A 22,030-nucleotide genomic window follows, 5' to 3' on the forward strand; every position below is an offset into this window, starting at 1 on the left:
TCAGGGCTGGATTCTGAACTCAGCTCCTCCACGGTTAATCCAGAGTCACCCTCTGACAGCAATGGGTTGAGGGCCGGATTCTGATCCATTACCCCCGGATCTAGCTACCCATCTAGCTATTTAATGAAGGATAGATGGAAGAGGCCAGCTGGGCAGCCTCTGAGCCCCAACTCCTCTGTGCGCCCCCAGAACAGGAACAGACCTGAAAGACCTCTCTGCTCTGCAGCTAACCCTGGGGTCAGGGATCCCGCCTCTGCCTCCCTCAGATCTAGAGTTGCCCCTTTAATCTGTGATTCCACAGAGTCCCTATCCCATAAGAACATAAGAGTGGCCATAAGACCAAAGGTTCATCTAGCCCAGTAACCTGTCTTCGGACAGTGGCCAATGCCAGGTGCCCCAGAAGGAATGAACAGAACAGGTAATCAACAAGTGACCCATCCCATGTCACCCATCCCCAGCTTCTGGCAAACAGAGGCTAGGGACACCATTCCTGCCCATCTTGGCTAATAGCCATGGATGAGCCTATCCTCCATCAATTTATCTAGGGGTTTTTTTTTGGAACCCTGTTATAGTCTTGGCCTTCACAACATCGTCTGGCAAAGAGTTCCACAGTTGACTGTGTGTTGTGTGAAGAAGTACTTCCTTTTGTTTGTTTTAAACCCGCTGCCTACTAATTTCATTTGGTGACCCCTGGTTCTTGTGTTATGAGAAGGAGTAATAACACTGCCTTATTTACTTTCTCCACACCAGTCATGATTTTACAGACCTCTACCATCCCCCTCTCCCCCCCGCCCCGGTTAGTTGTCTCTTTTCCAAGCTGAAAAGTCCCTGTCTTATTAATCTTCCCTCTTATGGAACTGTTCCATGCCCGCCAATCATTTTTGTTGCCCTTTTCTGTACCTTTTCCAATTCCAGCATATCTTTTTTGACATGGGGCACTGACATCTGCACACAGTATTCAAGATGTGGGCATACCATGGATTTATAGAGGGGCAGTATGATATTTTCTGTCTTATTATCTATCCCTTTCTTAATGATTCCCGAAATTCTGTTCACATTTTTGACTGCTGCTGCACATTGAGTGGATATTTTCAAAGAACTATCCATAATGACTCTACGATCTCTTTCCTGAATGATAACAGTTAATTTAGACCCCACCATTTTATATGTCTAGTTTGGATTATGTTTTCCAATGAGCATTACTTTGCATTTCTCAACATGGAATTTCATCTGCCATTTTGTTGCCCACACACCCAGTTTTGTGAGATCCCTTTGTAACTCTTAATAGTCCGCTTGGGACTTAACTATCTTGAGTCATTTTGTGTCATCTTCAAATTTTGCCACCTCACTGTTTACCCCTTTTCCCAAATCACTTATGAATATATTGAGTAATATTGGTCCCAGTACACATCCCTGGGAGACACCACTATTTACTCTCTCCATTCTGATAATTGACCATTTATTCCTACCCTTTGTTTCCTATCTCTTAACCAGTTACTGATCCAGGAGAGGACCTTCCCTCTTATCCCATGAGAACTTACTTTACTTAAAAGCCTTTGGTGAGGGAACTTGTGAAAGGCTTTCTCAAAATCTAATTACACTATACCCACTGGATCACCCTTGTCCACATGCTTGCGGACCCCTTCAAAGCATTCTAGTAGATTCCTGAGGCATGATTTCCCCACTCAGGTACCTGTCCGTGTGGTCCCTGGGCTGATTGGATACGGTGATGTTTCAAGCCCAGTGAGGTTGTTTTCACCTGTAGGTTTAGAATGAGAGCCTGTCAGGGCAGGGGATGAAATGGGTAATCAGGGGGAGCTAAGAGGTAAAAAAAGGGACTCAGCAATTGGGCCCCTCCCCCCTCGACTAAGCCTTTATGGTCACTCTAACCTCCAGGGGGTTAGTGGATTTTATCAGCTGGGGAAGGGACTGGTTCTGCAGCTGCTGGCCCTGACTTCTCTGGGCATACTCTGATAGGGAGCATCCCCCTGGGAAAGGCCTCACTGTTCTGCAGCTTGCCCTGGGGGCAGCGTTCCCCCTTCCCTCTGCCTTACATCAACAGCTGCTGCTGCAGCTTCCCCCGGCTGCATGACAAATCCACTGATTTCCTGATCCCACACTGGGCATCCCCTCTGTAAGGCCCCAGGCAGATCCTGGCTGTGAGCATCTCCTTGGGGCATAGACTCTGTGAAGGCTGGGCTGGGTACAGGGCTGAGAGCGGGGACTCCAAACCAGGCCCCTCACCTCTCACCACCAGCTCCACAGGGTCACTGGGATCTGACCAGATGAAGGCTTGTGACGTGCTGCCATAACGTCAGGTGTAGCTCCTGCTGTCATCCTGTATAACACTGCGGATGGGAAACGCAGTCATGTCTGCAGGACTTTCCATGTGATGCAGCGTGGCGTGGTCTCCTCCTTTGTACAGAACAACCCTCAGCCCTGGTACCTACACTCACACTGGATGGTCACGGTGCACCCCATGGCCATTACCTCCCTGGGGCTCACAGAGATGGAGGGTTTGGGATAGAACTCTGCATGCACAAAGACACAGGATTTCTATGGGGGAGACATATACCCTTGCTCCTCAGTCTGTCTGTCTGTCATTTGATCTCTCTGTGCCCAGCCCTAGGGCATTCAGCTGCCTCCCCTTGTCTAATGTTCCCTGTGTTATAAACCCAGCAACAGCACAGGTGTGTGGAGTTCTTGGAAGTATCTGGGCTGGATTCTGATCTCAGTTCTGCCAGTATAAATCTGGAGTTACCTCGTGACTGCAGTGGGGTCAGAGATGGGTTCTGATCCATTGCCCCATATCTATCTATCTCTCTGCCTACCTACCTACCTACCTACCTATTGATCTATTAATGAATGCAACTCTGACAAGGTAGGAGCTGGCTGGGCAGCCCCTAAGTCCCGACTCCTCTATGCATCCCCAGATCAGGAGCAGCCAAGGAAAGCATCCCCCTATGAAAGGCCTCCCTGCTCTGCGGCACTCCCAGGGGCAGGGATCCTCCCTCTCCCCCCCAGATCTATGAGGTACCCCATTAGTCTGTGATTCCACAAAGTCCCCATTGAGACCGCACTTTACCTGTGTGTGTGGTCCCTGGGGTGGCTGGAGTCGGTGATGTTTCAAGCCCACTGGAGTTGTTTCTTCCTGTGGGATTAGAATGAGAGTCTGTTGGGGCAGGGGGTAAAATGGGCACCCAGGGGGAGTGACAAGGTGGAAACAATGACTCAGCAATTGGGACTCTCCCCCCACAGCTCAAGAGTGTTCAATCTGTTTATGTGAAATTGCAGTTATAGGTTCTTATGTAAGCAGGCTCTGAATGAGCTTTCCCAACACCTAGTGATGAGCTGGGGAGAAGACATCAGGAACTGACCATGTTTGAATAGACACACCCACTCTGCCTAGGTGAGGAACATGATGGGGCTGCTTTGCCCAAATGATCACTTTTGTCTGGTGCTGGATTGCAAATCACTGTTATTGCGGAGGTAGAGGTAATAAAGTGTGGTTATCCTTCTGTGAATCAAAGGGAGCAGAACTGGCCTTGGTATGCCATGAATGAGGGGGTCAGTCTCAAGTTAACTGCATTCAATAAGCAGGAGGTAGGGGTGCCAAAGGCCAGTGGAGATGTGAGAGGGTATTTGTGCCCATCTGGCTTTACGTGCCATTTGACTCTGCACTGTTTAATAATAGAGCTTCTTAAGGCCCAGTTGAGAGTCTCTTGATTTGGATCACTCGAGCTGACATCACTGATAGCCCAGTCTAAATATGAAGCCTTAGGTCCGTTGTGGGACAGTGTCTCTGGTGAACGAGGTTGCCTCGCTAACTGCTGGAATCACTGAGAATTGGAATTGCTGAGAGCTGAGTTAAGTGGTGGAACTTCAAAACATCCCAGAGGTTGCAGTGGAGAGGGCCGTGGCAGGGTGACTGATGGCAGAGCGCCGGAGAGTGGCAGAGGGAACACTGGGGGTGGCTGGCGGTGCAGTCAATGATGGTGGCGTGGCTGGCTGTGGAGTGAACAAAGGCAGACAGCGATGCAGAGTGAACAGCGGCACAGCGACGGCTGCTGAATCACTGCTCAGTGCTGCCCCCCGCACCCCGGGGTGGGAGGTTAACTCACGCAAACACACCTCCAAAAACCGGGTTTTCACTGACCAAGGAGAACTGTGAGTGGGGTGCGGTGGAGGGAGAGAGGACTGGCGTGTTAAAGGGACATTTGTTTGTCGGACTGTCACACTGCAAGGTGAGAGACTGAGGAAACGGATGCTGCCAATGTACTCTGAGGTGGGTGTTTTATTCATGGTCAGATGTTTTCAAATCATGCTCGTGGTGTTTTCCCAAGTAATGCCAGGTTCCTTTCCCCTTGTATTAAAAGTTTTCTCTTCTATACCTGTACATAGTGCTTGTGAGAGGAGACGTATTGGCTCTTAGAGGTACCAAGTGGGGGGTGTAATTTTTTTCAGATTACTGGGTGGGGACTCGAGCTGGTTCTATGTTATGTTGTCAAAAGGAACCCAGCCCTGGTTGCTGCTGACTCCCCCCGGCAGAAGGGTTACACCTAAGCAGTTGCTTATGTTGAATTTGCAGTTATCTAGGGGTTACGGTTTTTCTCTATGCAGTGCAGAATCAGTCACTGTGCGCACATGTCTGTGTTTCTAATCCATGACTGTGCTAGGCCCACAATACACAGTGTGACTAGAGGCCAGCAGCACTGTATGTAATATTCCCTAAGAGATGTGGTCACCTTAAGATGAACCTAATTCGCTCCGTCAGTGTGGTGGTGTGATCCCTCCTTCTAGGGTTTTGGAAAATTGTGATTCTTTTCCTCTGGTGTTTGGAGAAACACTTGATAGTGATCAACGGGGATTTTGGTTTTGCTCAGTGATTATTTGGTCTGAGAGAAGCTAGATTAAGGGCTGAGCCTTCATTATTGTTGGACAGAATTGCTGTCCAGACAGTGCAGAAACGGCAGCAGCAGCTGGAGCTCTGCACTGCCCAGTGAAATCACTGAGGGTTTGTCTACAGACTCAGGCTTGTGCTTCGGCCCTAACAATGGCTGTGTAGACATTCCTCCTCAGGCTCCGAAACCTGGGCTCCAGTCCCAGTAGGAACAACTACATGGCTATTTTTAGTACCATAATGAGAGCCCCAGTCTGTAGACCTGGGCTTTGAGATTTGTGGCTGCTGGTATTTTTTGTAATGTAGCCATAACCTAAGAGCTGAGAACACTTGGGGCTGGAGCAGTGCAGAAACTTCAGAAGGTGACAGCAGTGTGCAGTGGCAGAGTGGGCAGTGACCGGAGTGGGCAGAGGCATCATTTGATTTTCCTGCATTCCTCCCCTAAGGCTGGAGCTGAATGCACCTAACGGCACCCCTAGACCCTAGGACTTCACTTATGGTGGACAGCAAACTAAGAGTGCGGTGTCATGGACAGAAAGGGGAGTGGTGTGTTAACGGGACATTTGTCCGCTGGTCTTTCAGAAAGGGGGAAACTGAGGCAAAGCCACTGCTCCACCTGGGGCCAGGGATTTACTTGTTGTTTGCATACGTTTGAGTCATTGTTGTCATGTTTTCTCAAATTAATGCCATTCTTCCTTCTCCCCTTAATAAAATATTTCTTTTGTCGCACACAGACTCAGTGCTTGCAAGACAGGAAGTATTGCTTCTTAGAAACACCCAGGGCTGGTGTTTAGTTTTCCCAGATTTCTGGGTGGGACCTCAAGCCAGTGTTGTGTTGTAATTTTGAGAGGAACCCGTACATATTGAAGCCAGAGCTTGTTGCTGCCCACAGCAACTGGAAGAAGGGTTACATATGTATTGCAGAGGAGTTTAATCTCCTCCTTTGTACAGAGCAACCCTTATGCCCTGGCACCAACTCTTTCAGAGGATGGTCACAGCTCCTGCCAGGGCCATCATCCGCCCTGGGGCTCACATAGATGGTGGGTTTTGCACAGAGCTCTGCATGCACAAAGACACAGGACACAAACCCTGTCCCTCAGTCTGTCATTCTGTCCCACAGAGGGGTATTCTGGTGCCTCCCCTTGTCTAATGTCCCCTCGGCAATAAATCCAGTGACAACACAGGTCTGTGGAGTTCTTGGAACTGGCGGTCTTGGGTTCTGATCTCATCTCCCCCAGGGTAAAACGAGAGAAACCCGCTGAGTGCAATGGGGTGAGGGCCAGATTCTGATACATTACCCTGAATCTATCTATCTATCTATCTATCTATCTATCTATCTATCTAATGAACACAGTTCTGATAAGGCAGCTGCTGGCTGGGGAGCCTCCTCTGTACAGCCTCAGATCAGGGTAAGCCTGGGGAATTTAGGAAAGACCTCCCTGCTCTGCAGCTAGCCCCTCCATCCCAGCCCCAGTACCTGTCCATGTGGTCCCTGGGCTGGATGGAGCTGGTGATGTTTCATGCCCGGTGGGGTGGCAGCTTGGGAAAGACAGGGCCGCACCTTCTGGGGGCCACCGACTCGGCCGTGCCCTGTGCTATCCTGCTGGAACTGGCCACGCCCTTGGACGCGAAGCTGCTGAAGGCCAAGGAGCAGGTGAGAGCTTCCTGGGTTGGGGGTTCTACTCTTGTCTTGGGGAAAGGAATGGAGACTAGTGTGTAAAACCAGGGGGGATGGGAGCCAGGACTCCTGGGTTCTATCTCTGGCTCTGGGAGGGGAATGGGGTCTAGTGGTTAGAGCAGAGGAGCTGGGAGCCAGGACTCCTGGGTTCTATCCCTAGCTCTGCTGCTGTCCTGGGTGCAGTCCTCTCACCTGTCCAGCAGTGCCAGGTGTTGAGCGAGCCCCGTGTCTCTCCCCAGGGCTCTGAGGTGACGCTGCAGCTGCTGTTCCTGGACGGCGAGGAGGCCTTTGGGAAGTGGAGTGAGAGGGATTCCCTGTACGGGGCTGTCCATGGCCAAGGCTCAGCACCAGCCGGGCACCAGCCAGCTCCAGGCTATGGTGAGAGCCGCCCACCTGCCCCTCTGGGGAGTTCTCCATGGGGGATCTTTCAGGCTGGAGGGAGATGGTGGGGGTGCCTGTCCGGGGTAGGCGGGTGGCTCAATCTGTCTGCACTGGATCTTGTACCAATCCCTCCCTCAGATCCTCCTGGGGTGACTGGGCCCCTACAGATTTAACCCCTCGTTGCCTCCTTGCAGAGCCTGTTTGTCTTGCTGGACCTGCTGGGGGCCCGCCACCCGACCATCCAGAACCACTTCCCCCTCACTGCCTCCTGGTTAGACCGGCTCGTCGGCATCGGTAGCAAACCTTTCTTTCTTCCAGGGGTGGGAGGGGGCTTGCCCCCCCAGGCACCTGTAGCAGGACAGCTACCCCCCCCCCCCGCCAGTCCTGATGGTCCTGCGTCTGTCTGACAATGAATAAAGGTGCCTGGGTTCTAGCCCCAGCTCTGGGACGGGAGTGGGGTCTAGTGGTTAGAGCAGGGGGGCTGGGAACCAGGACTCCTCGGTTCTATCCCCAGCTGTGGGACAGAGCTGGGAGTTGGGGATTCAGTCCCCAGGGCTGTTGACCTGGCATCTTTCACCAACACTTTATTTCCCTCAAACACGACTTGTCAGGTTTGAAATCCCCCCTCCCTCCCCGGCAGCGTCTCCGTGTCCTCAGGGATCTCTGGTGTGAGCGGCCAGGTGTAGCCCCCTGTGGGGCTCGTTCTGCCGTGCCCCAGCCTGGCAGGTCCCAGGAACCAGCCCATTCCTCACTCTCTTCTCTGTGTCGCCCAGAGAAGCGTCTGCACCAGCTGGGCCTGCTGCAGCCCCACCCCCGGGAGCAGACGTACTTCCAGCGGGAGCCTGCCTATGGGCCTGTCGAAGAGGACCACGTCCCCTTCCTTCGCAAAGGTACCTGTCCTGCCCCATGCTACCGGACATCCAGGCGCAGAGCAGAGTGGGATGGACAGCTGGGGAGGCCTCCCCGGGGGAGCCAGGGCAGAATGTGTGCAGATCAAGCATGGTGAGACTCCCCCAGGCTCCCACACAAGCCTGGCCTCATGAGAGGAGCAAGGGACTGAGACCTGGGTTCAGGTCCTGGCTTTGCCACTGCCCTGCTGGGTGACTTTGCTGCTGTCTTCCTCAGCTTCCCCATCTGTGAAGTGGGGGAATCATTCTGACCCCCTTTGTAAAGTTCTTTGGGATCCCCTGAGGACAAGGGCTATGCAAGAGCTAGGTGTTATTTACAGGGGTAACATGCTTTATAGATGATGTTTGCCTGCCTGGCACACTTCACCCCAGAGGTGACTGCATTTTGAACTTAGGCTCTGGGATCCTTGGGAGTGAAAGACGTTATAAACACATCGTTGCTATCTAGCCACTTGGCCCTGACTCACTTGATGTCTCTGGCCAATCTGGTTCCCATAATGCACCTGGGCCAGCTGCTCGTTGCTAGGTCAGGGGAGCACATAGCTCCTAGATGTAAGGCCAGGTCATGCCTGAGGGCCTGGCTCCATCTACTGAGACAGTGTGCGCATTTAGAATGTCGCCCGTCGCCCGCTAGTGGCTGGGCCACATGGGGATAATAGTCTACTACTGCTGACAATAGTGGAATTACTCTTGTAGCTCCATCAGTAGAGGCTGGTGCTTGCAGTGATGCAGATCCTGGGTTGGATCACTGCTGACTATTCATGTATCTGTCTGGCCGCAGGAGTGCCGGTGCTGCACCTCATCGCCACCCCCTTCCCATGGGTCTGGCACACGATGGAGGACACGGAGCAGAACCTGCACCCCCAGACCGTGGAGAACCTCTGCAAGATCCTGGCTGCCTTTCTGGCCAAGTACCTGTGGCTGTGACTACCCAGAGCCTCCCCTGGTGAAGGGACCAACCCCTCCCTGGGCCTTACAGGATCCTTCACCCTTCCTGGGCCGAGCTCCATGGGGCCAGCGGCCAAAACACCCTAGGGACCAGGCAAGGTGGCTTGGGGGGCCCGGGCTGTGGCAGCCCCGCAGGGGCTTGGGGAGGTGTTAAAATGATGGGAGGATGGAGAGGGAGATTGTGCTGAGTCTGTTCCGGGGCTGCAGAAGGTCTGTGGCCAGTCCAGAAGTGAAACCTCTTGCTTGAGCCCCTTGAGGTTGGGCCTTCCTGGGCTTTACATGCCCTCCAGAGCTCCAGCCGCCGGGGCCTGGACTAGCTTCTTCCCAGCTGGGGGCCTGGATCCCAGCTGGTCGTGTCCCCCGGGGTCCACGGCTCAGAAGCAGGAATAACTAGGCTGAACCTGGACTGTGCCAGGGGCAGGACACCGGGGGCTGCGGGGGGGCCAGACCTACACTCTCTGCAGGACGGCCTCCAGCTGCCAGCCCACCAGGGGTTGCTCCTGTTTACGGGGCCCGTCCAGCCCTGGGGTGCTGGGCTCCCAGCCTCGCTCGGGGGCTGCTCCACAGCGACTCTCGTAACAAAGAGTTGCCCTGTCAGTGCTGCTGCCCCCTTCCCACATGCTGGGCAGCCCTGGGCACTGTGGGGCTGGGACACTGCTCCTGGCATGGCTGTTCTGAGGAAGCTCATAGTAGGAAGGTGATATGGAATGGGGGGGTTCAGCTGTTGTGACCTGCACTGGATGTGCCATGTTTGTCTTTCTTCCACAGGACAGAAGCAAATTTGTGTGTACAAAGTGCAAGCTGGTCTCCATATTGGAAGAGAAGATTGAAGGTCTGGAGCAACAGATAACGACCCTGCGTTGCATATGAGAAACTGAGGATTTTCTGGACAAAAGTCAGGATATGCTTCTACGGGCACAAAGCTCTAAAGATTTAGAGCAGGTTGCACAGCGGAGCCAAGAGACCAGTGAAGAAGATTGGCAACATGTGACCTCCAGAAGAAGAAGGGGGAATGTCCGGGTTCCAGCAACGCGGACACAGGTAACTAACCGCTTTCATGTTCTCTCCACAGGTACCATTGCAGAGAGTGGACCAGATGATATGTCTGGGGGGAGAAAGCAGAAGGAGACTCCACTGGTTGGAAGGCATGAGATGCACTGTCCTGAGATGGGGGGTTCCACGACCATACTCCCAAGAGAAGGAGGCGGGTGGTGGTGGTCGGGGACTCTCTCCTCCGGGGGACTGAGTCATCTATCTGCTGCCCTGACTGGGAAAACCGAGAAGTCTGCTGCTTGCCAGCGGCTAAGATTCACGATGTGACGGAGAGACTGCCGAGACTCATCAACCCCTCGGATCGCTACCCCTTCCTGCTTCTCCACGTGGGCACCAATGATACTGCCAAGAATGACCTTGAGCGGATCACTGCGGACTACGTGGCTCTGGGAAGAAGGAAAAAGGAGTTTGAGGCACAAGTGATGTTCTCGTCCATCCTCCCCATGAAAGGAAAAGGCCAGGGCAGGGACCGTCGAATCGTGGAAGTCAACGAATGGCTACGCAGGTGGTGTCGGAGAGAAGGCTTTGGATTCTTTGACCATGGGATGGTGTTCCATGAAGGGGGAGTGCTGGGCAGAGACGGGCTCCATCTTACGAAGAGAGGAAAGAGCATCTTTGCCAGCAGGCTGGCTAACCTAGTGAGGCAGGCTTTAAACTAGGTTCACCGGGGGAAGCAGACCAAAGCCCTGAGGTAAGTGGGAAAGCGGGATACCGGGAGGAAGTACAGGCAGGAATGTCTGTGAGGGGAGGGCTCCTGCCTCATACTGAGAATGAGGGGCGATCAGCAGGTTATCTCAAGTGCTTATATACGAATGCACAAAGCCTTGGAAACAAGCAGGGAGAACTGGAGGTCCTGGTGATGTCAAGGAATTATGACGTGATTGGGATAACAGAGACTTGGTGGGATAACTCACATGACTGGAGTACTGTCATGGATGGTTATAAACTGTTCAGGAAGGACAGGCAGGGCAGAAAAGGTGGGGGAGTAGCACTGTATGTAAGGGAGCAGTATGACTGCTCAGAGCTCCAGTACGAAACTGCAGAAAAACCTCAGTGTCTCTGGATTAAGTTTAGAAGTGTGAGCAACAAGAGTGATGTAGTGGTGGGAGTCTGCTATAGACCACCGGACCAGGGGGATGAGGTGGATGAGGCTTTCTTCCGGCAACTCGCAGAAGCTACTAGATCGCACGCCCTGGTTCTCATGGGTGACTTTAATTTTCCTGATATCTGCTGGGATAGCAATACAGCAGTGCATAGACAATCCAGGAAGTTTTTGGAAAGCGTAGGGGACAATTTCCTGGTGCAAGTGCTAGACGAGCCAACTGGGGAGGAGCTTTTCTTGACCTGCTGCTCACAAACTGGGAAGAATTAGTGGGGGAAGCAAAAGTGGATGGGAATCTGGGAGGCAGTGACCATGAGTTGGTTGAGTTCAGGATCCTGACACAGGGAAGAAAGGTAAGCAGCAGGATACAGACCCTGGACTTCAGGAAAGCAGACTTTGACTCCCTCAGGGAACGGATGGGTAGGATCCCCTGGGGGACAAACATGAAGGGAAAAGGAGTCCAGGAGAGCTGGCTGTATTTCAAGGAATCCCTGTTGAGGTTACAGGGACAAACCATCCCGATGAGTCGAAAGAATAGTAAATATGGCAGGCGACCAGCTTGGCTTAATGGTGAAATCCTAGCGGATCTTAAACATAAAAAAGAAGCTTACAAGAAGTGGAGGGTTGGACATATGACCAGGGAAGAGTATAAAAATATTGCTTGGGCATGTAGGAATGAAATCAGGAGGGCCAAATCGCACCTGGAGCTGCAGCTAGCGAGAGATGTCAAGAGTAACAAGAAGGGTTTCTTCAGGTATGTTGGCAACAAGAAGAAAGCCAAGGAAAGTGTGGGCCCCTTACTGAATGAGGGAGGCAAACTAGTGACAGAGGATGTGGAAAAAGCTAATGTACTCAATGCTTTTTTTGCCTCTGTCTTCACTAACAAGGTCAGCTCCCAGACTGCTGCGCTGGGCATCACAACATGGGGAGTAGATGGCCAGCCCTCTGTGGAGAAAGAGGTGGTTCGGGACTATTTAGAAAAGCTGCACATGCACAAGTCCATGGAGCCGGACGAGTTGCATCCAAGAGTGCTAAAGGAATTGGCGGCTGTGATTGCAGAGCCATTGGCCATTATCTTTGAAAACTCGTGGCGATCGAGGGAAGTCCCAGATGACTGGAAAAAGGCTAATGTAGTGCCAATCTTTAAAAAAGGGAAGGAGGATCCTGGGAACTACAGGCCAGTCAGCCTCACCTCAGTCCCCGGAAAAATCGTGGAGCAGGTCCTCAAAGAATCAATCCTGAAGCACTTACATGAGAGGAAAGTGATCAGGAACAGTCAGGATGGATTCACCAAGGGAAGGTCATGCCTGACTAATCTAATCGCCTTCTATGACGAGATAACTGGTTCTGTGGATGAAGGGAAAGCAGTGGATGTATTGTTTCTTGACTTTAGCAAAGCTTTGGACACGGTCTCCCACAGTATTCTTGTCAGCAAGTTAAAGAAGTACGGGCTGGATGAATGCACTATAAGGTGGGTAGAAAGTTGGCTAGATTGTTGGGCTCAATGGGTAGTGATCAATGGCTCCATGTCTAGTTGGCAGCCAGTGTCAAGTGGAGTGCCCCAGGGGTCAGTCCTGGGGCCGGTTTTGTTCAATATCTTCATAAATGATGTGGAGGATGGTGTGGTTTGCACTCTCAGCAAATTTGCGGATGATACTAAACTGGGAGGAGTGGTAGATACGCTGGAGGGCAGGGATAGGATACAGAGGGACCTAGACAAATTGGAGGATTGGGCCAAAAGAAATCTGATGAGGTTCAATAAGGATAAGTGCAGGGTCCTGCACTTAGGACGGAAGAACCCAATGCACAGCTACAGACTAGGGACCGAATGGCTAGGCAGCAGTTCTGCGGAAAAGGACCTAGGGGTTTCAGTGGATATGAGTCAGCAGTGTGCCCTTGTTGCCAAGAAGGCCAATTGCATTTTGGGATGTATAAGTAGGGGCATAGTGAGCAGATCGAGGGACGTGATCGTTCCCCTCTATTCTACACGGGTGAGGCCTCATCTGGACTACTGTGTCCAGTTTTGGGCCCCACACTACAAGAAGGATGTGGATAAATTGGAAAGAGTCCAGCGAAGGGCAACAAAAATGATTAGGGGTCTGGAACACAAGACTTATGAGGAGAGGCTGAGGGAACTGGGATTGTTTAGTCTGCGGAAGAGAAGAATGAGGGGGGATTTGATAGCTGCTTTCAACTACCTGAGAGGTGGTTCCAGAGAGGATGGTTCTAGACTATTCTCAGTGGTAGAAAAGGAGAGGACAAGGAGTAATGGTCTCAAGTTGCAGTGGGGGAGGTTTAGGTTGGATATTAAGAAAAACTTTTTCACTAGGAGGGTGGTGAAACACTGGAATGCGTTACCTAGGGAGGTGGTAGAATCTCCTTCCTTAGAAGTTTTTAAGGTCAGGCTTGACAAAGCCCTGGCTGGGATGATTTAATTGGGGATTGGTCCTGCTTTGAGCAGGGGGTTGGACTAGATGACCTCCTGAGGTCCCTTCCAACCCTGATATTCTATGATTCTATGATTCTATGTTCCCTCCTCTCAGGCCCCTCCTGCCAGTCTCCAGCCGCAGCCCCAGCTCCCATCAGCAGGTGCAAACCCCAGCTCCCCTCCCCTTCCTTCAGCTCAGTGCTGCCAGGCCTGCCTGTGTGTGACCCATGCGGAACCAGCACCCCCTTGGTTCCTCTCCACCTCCTGCCTCTGGATTGGGAGGCAGCACAGCCTAGTGGGCAGAGTACTTGACTGCACCCATGGGATCTGTTCCACGCTCTGCCACTAACTGGCCCTGTGAGTTTTGGTAAAACCCTTTTCCCCTCCTTGTGCCTCAGTTTCCCCTCCCATCCTTTGTCTAATTAGACTGTGAGCTCTTTAGGGCAGGGACTGTCTGTCTCATGTTCTGTGTGTATAGCACCTAGCCCAAGGGGGCCTCTTAGTGCTAATCTGACAGACCATAACCACACCCTCGCAGCTCGCCCAGCCCAGCCCAGCGGCAGGGTGGTGGTGGTTATGGTTTAACAGGAGATGAAATGATTCCCAGCGCTTCAACTTTTCATGTGCTAGAAGCTGGTTTATTTTCACTGCTCAGTAGCTCCCAAGCAAAGCAAACACTAAGCCGCAGGGGCGCTGGGTTAAAGGCAAATTGCACTTGAATTAAAAACCCCTTTGTGGGACTCTGTGACCCACCCGACGGGTACTTCCCAGGCACCTGCTGTGTGAAGATCCAAACACTTTGCCCCCCTCGGTGAGAGAGGCTCGCGGGAATGGATTGTCGGGGCGAAAGGGTCGAGGGCTGAAAGCTTTGAGAGCCAGACCCTACAGGGGCCAGACAGAGCTGAGTGTCAGGGCTCGGGGACACTTGGGTTCCCTTTGTGGGGGGGTTAAATAGCGACCGATTTCTCGGGGATTCCAGATAAAATCTTTGCTGCAGATCTCAGGGGGGCTGGGGGCAGAGGCGGATTTGACTCTGGAATTGATAATTGCTCAGGCGTTTCACACGGGAATGGAGGCGAAGTTTCCTGAGCTGCCCAGGGATTGGCAGGGCCATCGCCACAGAGCTTGGCTGAGGCTTGGCCCCACCACCCTGGACGCTGTAAGACCCTGGGCCTGGCTGTGTGTGGATCTGGGCTAAACTGACATGCCCGTTGCGGGCGGGAGCGAGGGGCTAGGCCTGGCATCTGCCAAAGGAAGCAGCCTGGGGGAGGCAGGTGGCTCCCAGGCGCCATTAGAAATCTGAGCCCCCCGGGGGGCGGGGGCAGCAGAGCCCAGGGAAGATGGGAGCGTAACCCCAACTCTCAGAGCCCTGCTCTCCGGGCCCTAGGAGGCAGCAGGTGGGCGAGAAGCGGGAGGCTGCCCCCTGGTGGGGGGCAGAGGTGCTGCTCGAGCAGGCAGAAGCTGTGGGCGGGGTCAGCGATGGGCACAGGGGCTGCCCCGAGGCTGCAGGGACTCAGGCTTCAAACTCAGGCCACTGGCTTATGGTCTCGTAGAGGGCGTCCCCAGGGCATTGGGTTGACTTCATGTCGCGATGCCCCTTCAGGGTGTAGCTTTCACTCAGGAAGCCCCCGGAGACAGCACTTTGGATCAGGCTCTTGGCAACGGTCAGGGTGCTGATGTCAGGGGCTGTTTCTGCAGGACACCAGCAGCCCCCTGTTAATTTCACACACGCCCCTGGCCCCTCTCTGCTGCTCAGGGGATGTCAATGTGGCCTGAGTAAATAAACACTGTCTAGCCACGTTCTTGATTGGCCATGTCAGTGTCTCCCCCGCCCCCCACCATTGTGTTTGGTAATGCGTCTCCCCGCCTCCACGCACATATTTGCTTCGCCACGCTCCCCCTCCCCCTCTCTTTCCTGACCCTGTGCCCCAGCCCAGTGCCCCACCGTGGTGGAACCAAGAGCAGCTGTGGACTTCCTAGTTCCCCTGGGGGCCTAGCAGGTAAATCTGTACAGACGGGAACCATGTACTGGAGAAGCTGCCCAGGAAGCTGATTCCCAGTGACTTATCGTTCCAGTTCTTGGCATGGGCCCCCATGGTGCTCCAACCTCTGCCCTCGTAGACTCTGTCGTCTTCGCCGATGAGGAAGCAGCAGGCAGAGCGCAGTGTGAGACCTGCACAGGCATGTCGGCCGCACCCACCCCTCCCCATCGCTCTCGGCAGCTCCCCCAGGGTCGTCGCTGGCCCGGCCCGGGTTTGAACCTGGGACCATCAGAGCTAGAAGCTCAATCCTCTGCCATGGAGCTAAAGACCCACTGAGGAAAAGGACTGGAATGGAGGGGCCCTAACCAGTATTGCACTGTTTGGCCATTAGCTGGCGCTGTGTGTAACCCCCCTTATGGAAGGCACCAAGGGCCCCACCTGGACATAGCTGGGGGTCGAGTGAGGGCTGTAGCGGGCCCAGATGTGGGGCAGGAGAACAGCACTGGGAGCCGCTGCTCTGCAGGAAATTCCCAGCTGGGTTTCCATCTCCCGACATCACCATCTCAAAACATTTCATGGAGCAAAATCTCTGGCCAGGTTTTCGTTGCTGGGTGTCAGGCCGGCTGCAGGGAAACGTGTCAATAACGCCGGCATGGGGCGGTGTCACAGAGGCCTTTGCTGGCCCCCACCCCACCCCATTGCCACCGCTCCAGCCCCACACACAAATGCTGTAGGAGTGTAACTGTCCCAGGCTAGTTAACACATTACAGCCCCGGTGGGGGGACAATCCTCGGTGCTTACGGTGACAGCACTGCCGAGAACACATGTTAAACCAATCAGCGAACCACCCGCCTGCTAATGGGCTTACCAGGGATCCCTCCCCTGACTCCAGCCAGGGCTCCGGCCAGGGTGCAGCCCTTCAAACCCACCCACGGGCTTTTCAGTGCTTCCAAGCTCAGCACGGCTTCTGCTGTGAACATGACCCCTGGGAATCGGTGAATGCCGCAGGCCGGTCCCTCGATCTGGGAACAGGTCATTCGCAGCCAGTGTCTCGCTCCCCAGGGCGTCGTTTCGAAAGGCTGGGGGCAGAGGTGGGAATTTGCATCCCCGCCTTGGCTGGTCGGTCTTTTTACAAGTGTCCTGTGATGGTCCTGACCCTTCCCAGGGTTTGCTGGAGTCACGTCTCCCCCAGAGGCATCACGTCCCATCCCCTCAGACTCCAGACCCATCTGCATTTGTAATACAATGAACTCCGGAAATACCCACACTTCGTCCAACCAGCTTTGTGCACGGTCTGGGAGGAAACTGCTGTCTGTGGCCCATCTCCCCCTACAGAAATGGGTGGAACCAAGTGCTGTCTGGCACTCTTGGAGAACCCATTGACTTAGTACCTGGACAGGTTTCTCCTCTGCCTGGCATTTCTGCTATGGCCTGTCACAATGTCACGTTTTGACATTGCATTTAAGAAGCATTCTGCCATCACCCCAGCACCCGGCCTTCACAAACCCGCCCGGTCGGCTGGCAGCCTCCTACCCCAGTTCTCTCTAGAGCCCCTGAGCCGATCTCTCCCACGCCCCTCCTTACTCGGGGTGCCCCCAAACCTTTTCCTTCCAGCACGCAGTTCATTTTCTTAACTTCCGACACGGCTCAGCTGCATTATTAACGATGAGGCTTGTCCTGCTCCATCACATCCTCCGGGTCCTCCTCGCACTCAGCCGGCTTCCCCGGTGCTCCCAGTGTCACCGCAGCCAATTGCTCCTGTGCTGGCCGATGAGCACTTCCACCATCCTCCGCCCGTTTCTGACAACCCCACGTCTGCACCGTCTCCTCAGCTCCTTCCCCTCGCCCGCCTTCCCCTTTCCTTGCGGCACTCGCCAGCCGCCCATTGACTTCCCCATTCTGCGACTTCCCATTCTGAGCATTTTCTGTCACTTCCTTAAGCTTCTGATTAAAAGCCTCGTGCGCCTGATGCTGAGCTGCCGCCCCGGGTCACGCTTTCCCCTCCACTCTCTGGTGAGCCTCAGAGACAAGCAGCGCACATGTGTGATCCCACGGGCCGGCCGGCCGCCGTGCAGCCCCAGATCCTCCATGCATAACAGCACATTTCTTTACAAACAATCCAAGCCCTCCTTTACTATTTCGGCCATTCTTTGCCCTTGTTTTACTCTTGATGGAGTTAACGTTTTGCTGGATCTAGTCTTACATCTCTTCTTCAAACATTTCCCCTCCCCTGTAGGCCCCTAGACTGTCCCAGCCAGAGTTTCCACACACGGCTAGGTCTTTACTCCCGACACAGAGGTTGTTACCCTGCCCGGTCCTGTTCCAGCCAGTAAACTTGGGTTGGAGGATCCCCCAGGGAAGCAGATTTATTACCAATTCAGCTTCGATCTTACTTCCTACTTAAAGAGACCTCAAGGACCCAAGCCCCAGCCAGTATTTATTAGTTATTAGTACAGCGCTCAAACAGAAAGGCAGATCCATTACCACGTCTGCTGAACCAAATTTTGCAGCCATTGATCTAAACGACAGACTGATCCCTGTGATGTCTTTTGCCATGGCTTGCATACAGCCTTGCATTGGGAAAGAGGAAGAGATAAGCTGGAACTAAGTTACCTATAAGTAGTCCAAGCTGTATGCAAGCCGTGGCAAAAGACATCACGGGGATCAGTCTGTCGCCTGCAAAATTTGTGTCTGGTAAATATCATAGACTTCCCAGCACACAATCACACATCTGCTGCTTAAGCATAAACTTTTACCATCACTATGTTATTTATACATTTCCATTTGTTTGTGGTTAGTACATTTCTCGCACAATTGCGTGGCAACGCAAATAACAGGGCGCTAGGCTAAAAATTTTAGCAAACTGGCATTTTTCACAGCCTGTGAGAGTTTAGCAGCTTTCCCAAAGCATCTCGGGAGTTCGGGTCACCAGCTGGCCTGAAGTCTGATAGTAACTTGGCCTCTACCAGTCAACAAACCTTTGTACTGGTATAACGGCATCCCCATGGATGGGGTGGGGGGGTGTTGTAATGTTTTAACTAGACCGGTCCAGTTAAAGTCCTCAGGCTTTTGCATACACACATGGCCGGCCTCCGAAGTGACCTTGGTTAAGTCACGTCCCCCTTGTGTGCCTCAGTTTCCCCATCTATAAAGTGGGGATAGTAATGCCAACTTCCTTTGTGAAGGGCGTTGAGATCTGCTGGAGAAAGGGGCTAGCTCAGGGCCAGGTGTTATAACTGGGGAGCAAGAGGGTCTGTCGCTGCCCCAGGCAGGTCGTGGGAGCACTGGAATAGGTTATCTAGGGAGGTGGTGGAATCTCCATCCTTAGAAATTTTTAAGGCCTGGCTTGACAACGCCCTGGCTGGGATGATTTAGTTTGGGTTGGTCCTGGTTTGAGCAGGGGGTTGGGCTAGATACCTCCTGAGGTCTCTTCCAACCCTGATATTCTGTGATTCTATGAAATGCAAGTGGTGCAAAATAATAGCGAGATGGCGCCCTGGTGATGCAAATCCAAGGCAGCATCCACACTGGGGCAGTCAATCTGAGCCAGGGGTGATGGGTTTTGTGATATGGTGACGTATCCAGGTCGGGGTTTCTTATCCCTTTTCCAGGGCTGGGATAGAACCCAGGAGTCCTGGCTCCCAGCGCCCCCTTTCTAACCACTAGACCCCACTGTCATGGGGCCCCCTGGTGATACTCTGGAACTGCTACAGACGAAGCCAGTCAGGACTCTGGGGAAGTCTCCTTTCTGTGAGCAGCCAGTCTTCAGGACACACAGCTCACACAATTTCTGCCTTCCTTGGTCTGACCTCGGAGCATTCAGCATCCTCTGCCCCTCCGTGCGCTTCCCAAGGGGAGTCCACCCAGGTGGAGTCCTGGGGAAGCCAGAGGGTCCTGCACCCCAACTTTGCAGTCAGACGTGACTCTCAGCCAGCCAGTAAAACAGAGGTTTATTAGACAACAGGAACATGGTCTAACACAGAGCTTGTAGGTGCAGAGAACAGGAGCCCTCAGCTGGGTCCATTTTGGGCGGCAGTGAGCCAGAGAACCACGTCTGCACTTCACTCAGTGTCCCCAGCCAGCCCCAAAGTGAAACTATCTCCAGTCCCCGCCCTCCTCTGGGCTTTATCCCTTTTCCAGGCCGGGAGGTCACCGGATTCCTTTGTTCTCCAACCCTTTTGCTCTCACCTTGCAGGGGGGAAGGGCCCAGGCCATCAGTTGCCAGGAAACAGGGTTTCGGCCATTCTCTGTGTCCAGACCCCTGCACACACCTGCCCCCTAGGGCTCTGCAATCATCATACACCCTTATCCCACCATCTAGATACTTAAGAACTGCCTAGGGGAAACTGAGGCACCCCCACAATATTCAGAGGAAACATTAAGAACAGTCCCACTTCATCACACCCACTCCCCTCCCAAGGCTGGTGATAGAACTCAACAGTCCCAAGCTGCCGAGTGCTTTGGCCATGGGGTGTAAAACGGTCCCGTCTCCGCTTCCTCTCCCACCGCTGCAACGGTGCAGAAGCTGCTTTAATAGCAGCCTCCCTCTGCACCCCCGCACACGCCCAACTGAGTCTCAGGCCTTGCTAACGCTCAGTGCCACGGCAGCCCCAGGAGATGATTGCTGCGGGGGTGTCAGCCCAGGGGGAGGTAGTGACTCCGAGAAGCAGGGAGAGCAGCAGCACCATAGATCAGGGAGGTCTGGCAATGCCAGTGGCTGTCTGGGGTCTGGCAGCCCTGGCACTCAGCGCAGATTGTCAAAGGTCAAACCCTCTCACTACCGGCTCTGTAGCTCCCCCTTGCTTTCGGTCTGTTTTAGGCACCATCCTGGCCCCCATCCCCCTGGCATTCGAGCACTGCCCAATCTCGATTGCATTTATTCTAACTGCCCCTTCAGGGCAGGGCCTGGCTGCTACCCCCACTGTAGAGGCAGGGAACCGCAGCACAGAGGGAATAATGGACTAGCCCAAAGCCAAACAGAGCATCTGTGGCAGAGCTGGGAAATGAACATGGGTCTCCTGGGTCCCAGGCTGGTACCTTCTCTTCCAACCTCCTGCCCCCTTCATCCCTGGTTCAGAGTGAGCTGTGGGAGCTCTCTGGGGCACAGGAGCTGGCTGGTGCCCAGATGGAGCTACGTTGCCTACTGCACAGATCTCGCTTTTTCCAAACATTGAAAATGCTGCTACAGCCATACCAGGGCCCACCAGGATCCTTGCAGCTGGTCAGTGCTAAGCTGTGAACTGTGCTAGGTAGGGAAGATGAAACAGATCTTCCCTCACTAGCGGAGCTCTGTGTTACTGGGGACTCACTGCTGGCTCAACGCAACCAGCCCTCCTCAAATGGAGCCTATAAATCCTCCAGCCCTGCTGTTCTCCTTTGTATTTCTGTAGTGCCCAGGGGCCTCAGTCCCGGATCATGGCCCCGCGGTGCTAGACATTGTACAGACACAGCCCTATTCCCCCCACACTGGGTCTTCTGAATGGCCCCTGCTTAGGGGAGGGCGGGGGGGGCGGGGGCTCCTTTCCTCACCCAGTGTCTCCTGCTAGCAGAGATGCTCTGAGGGACGTCTACGCTCTGGGCCTCTGGGCTTCCCGGGCTGGGAGGCAAGCGTGGCTGTCTCCGGGCAATTCTGCTGACTCTCCAGCAGCTGCACGGCAGGTGTCCGAAGGCACCTCTAGTCCTCTCCAGAGCTCAGGGGGACTGTCCTGGCATCGGACTGTCCTGGGGAATGGAACAATGGCTCCGGGCAGTCGGAGAATGCCTGTTCCCCTGGCAACCTCAGTGCCATTCCCTCTGGAAGTGATGGTGTCAGCGAAGGTGCTGGAGGTGGTCAGGCCTCGTGGTTGGAGCTGGACTCAGGAGGCCGGGGCGTGGGTGGAGCGAGGCTGGAGCGAGAGCAGGGCTGGAGGAGGACTAGGAGCAGGGCTGGAGCAGCCTAAGACTGATGCCAATGTCAGGCAGGAGAGAGCCCAGCACAGGACGGACCCAGGGTCTGACAGATGGCTCCAGGAGGCGCTTGGCTCCCGGCCCCGCTGGGTACTGACAGGCCAGGCACCCCAGGGCATTATCACCAGCCCGTTCCCAGTCTTGGCATGGCAGTATATTTCCTTCCCAGTCCCTGTCCCCTGCCATTAAACCAGGGACTCCACGCTGGGGATGTGCACCTGGCAGCACGCAGCTGCCTGAGAACACACAGGCCAGGGTGCAGGGCGAGGGCTCCAGAGAGAAACGGCAGGAGGGCAATGCTGGGAACCGTGTGCTCAGGGACTGCCATCAAAAAGGCACGTCTGCCACCTCCCTCTCAAGTCCTTCGCACCTGCATATTGCCAGGGGAACATCCCATTTCTACTGAGGCCTCAGGGACAGGATTTATGATGAACCGGCTGGAGTTGATCCGCACCCCCGCCCCCCGTGTTGCACCCCAACGGCTAGCTGGGGATCCAAACTGACACTCCCCGGTTTGAGCCCCTGCCTAGCCAGGCCCTGTTCCCTCCCCCCAGGCAGTTGTTGGCCCTGAACTCCTGCAGGCAGCCATGACACACAGGTGCTTGGGGGCTTGAGAGAAGGGCTATCACCAGCTGAATGACCCCTGCCTGTACGGTGGGGACTGAGGCCACTTTGCCAGCAGGTGCCCCCCAAGTCCTGTGCTA

General features: G+C 54.1%; 1 protein-coding gene and 1 pseudogene across 1 annotated transcript; one reads left to right on the plus strand and one right to left on the minus strand.

The window, feature by feature from the left end:
- Positions 1 to 6,401: 6,401 nt before the first annotated feature.
- LOC144279288 (glutaminyl-peptide cyclotransferase-like protein) lies at positions 6,402 to 8,794 on the plus strand (annotated as a pseudogene).
- Positions 8,795 to 14,911: 6,117 nt separating this feature from the next.
- On the minus strand, positions 14,912 to 17,006 carry LOC144278993 (peptidoglycan recognition protein 1-like). Its single transcript, XM_077840398.1, has 4 exons — positions 16,982 to 17,006; positions 16,252 to 16,459; positions 15,428 to 15,549; positions 14,912 to 15,090 (listed from the first exon to the last, which is right to left on the minus strand). The coding sequence occupies exons 1-4, from the start codon at positions 17,004 to 17,006 to the stop codon at positions 14,912 to 14,914; spliced, it is 534 nt and encodes a 177-aa protein (XP_077696524.1).
- Between the last annotated feature and the right edge of the window lie 5,024 nt (positions 17,007 to 22,030).

Source organism: Eretmochelys imbricata, chromosome 23, assembly GCF_965152235.1.
Source record: "Eretmochelys imbricata isolate rEreImb1 chromosome 23, rEreImb1.hap1, whole genome shotgun sequence".
NCBI lineage: Eukaryota > Metazoa > Chordata > Testudines > Cheloniidae > Eretmochelys > Eretmochelys imbricata.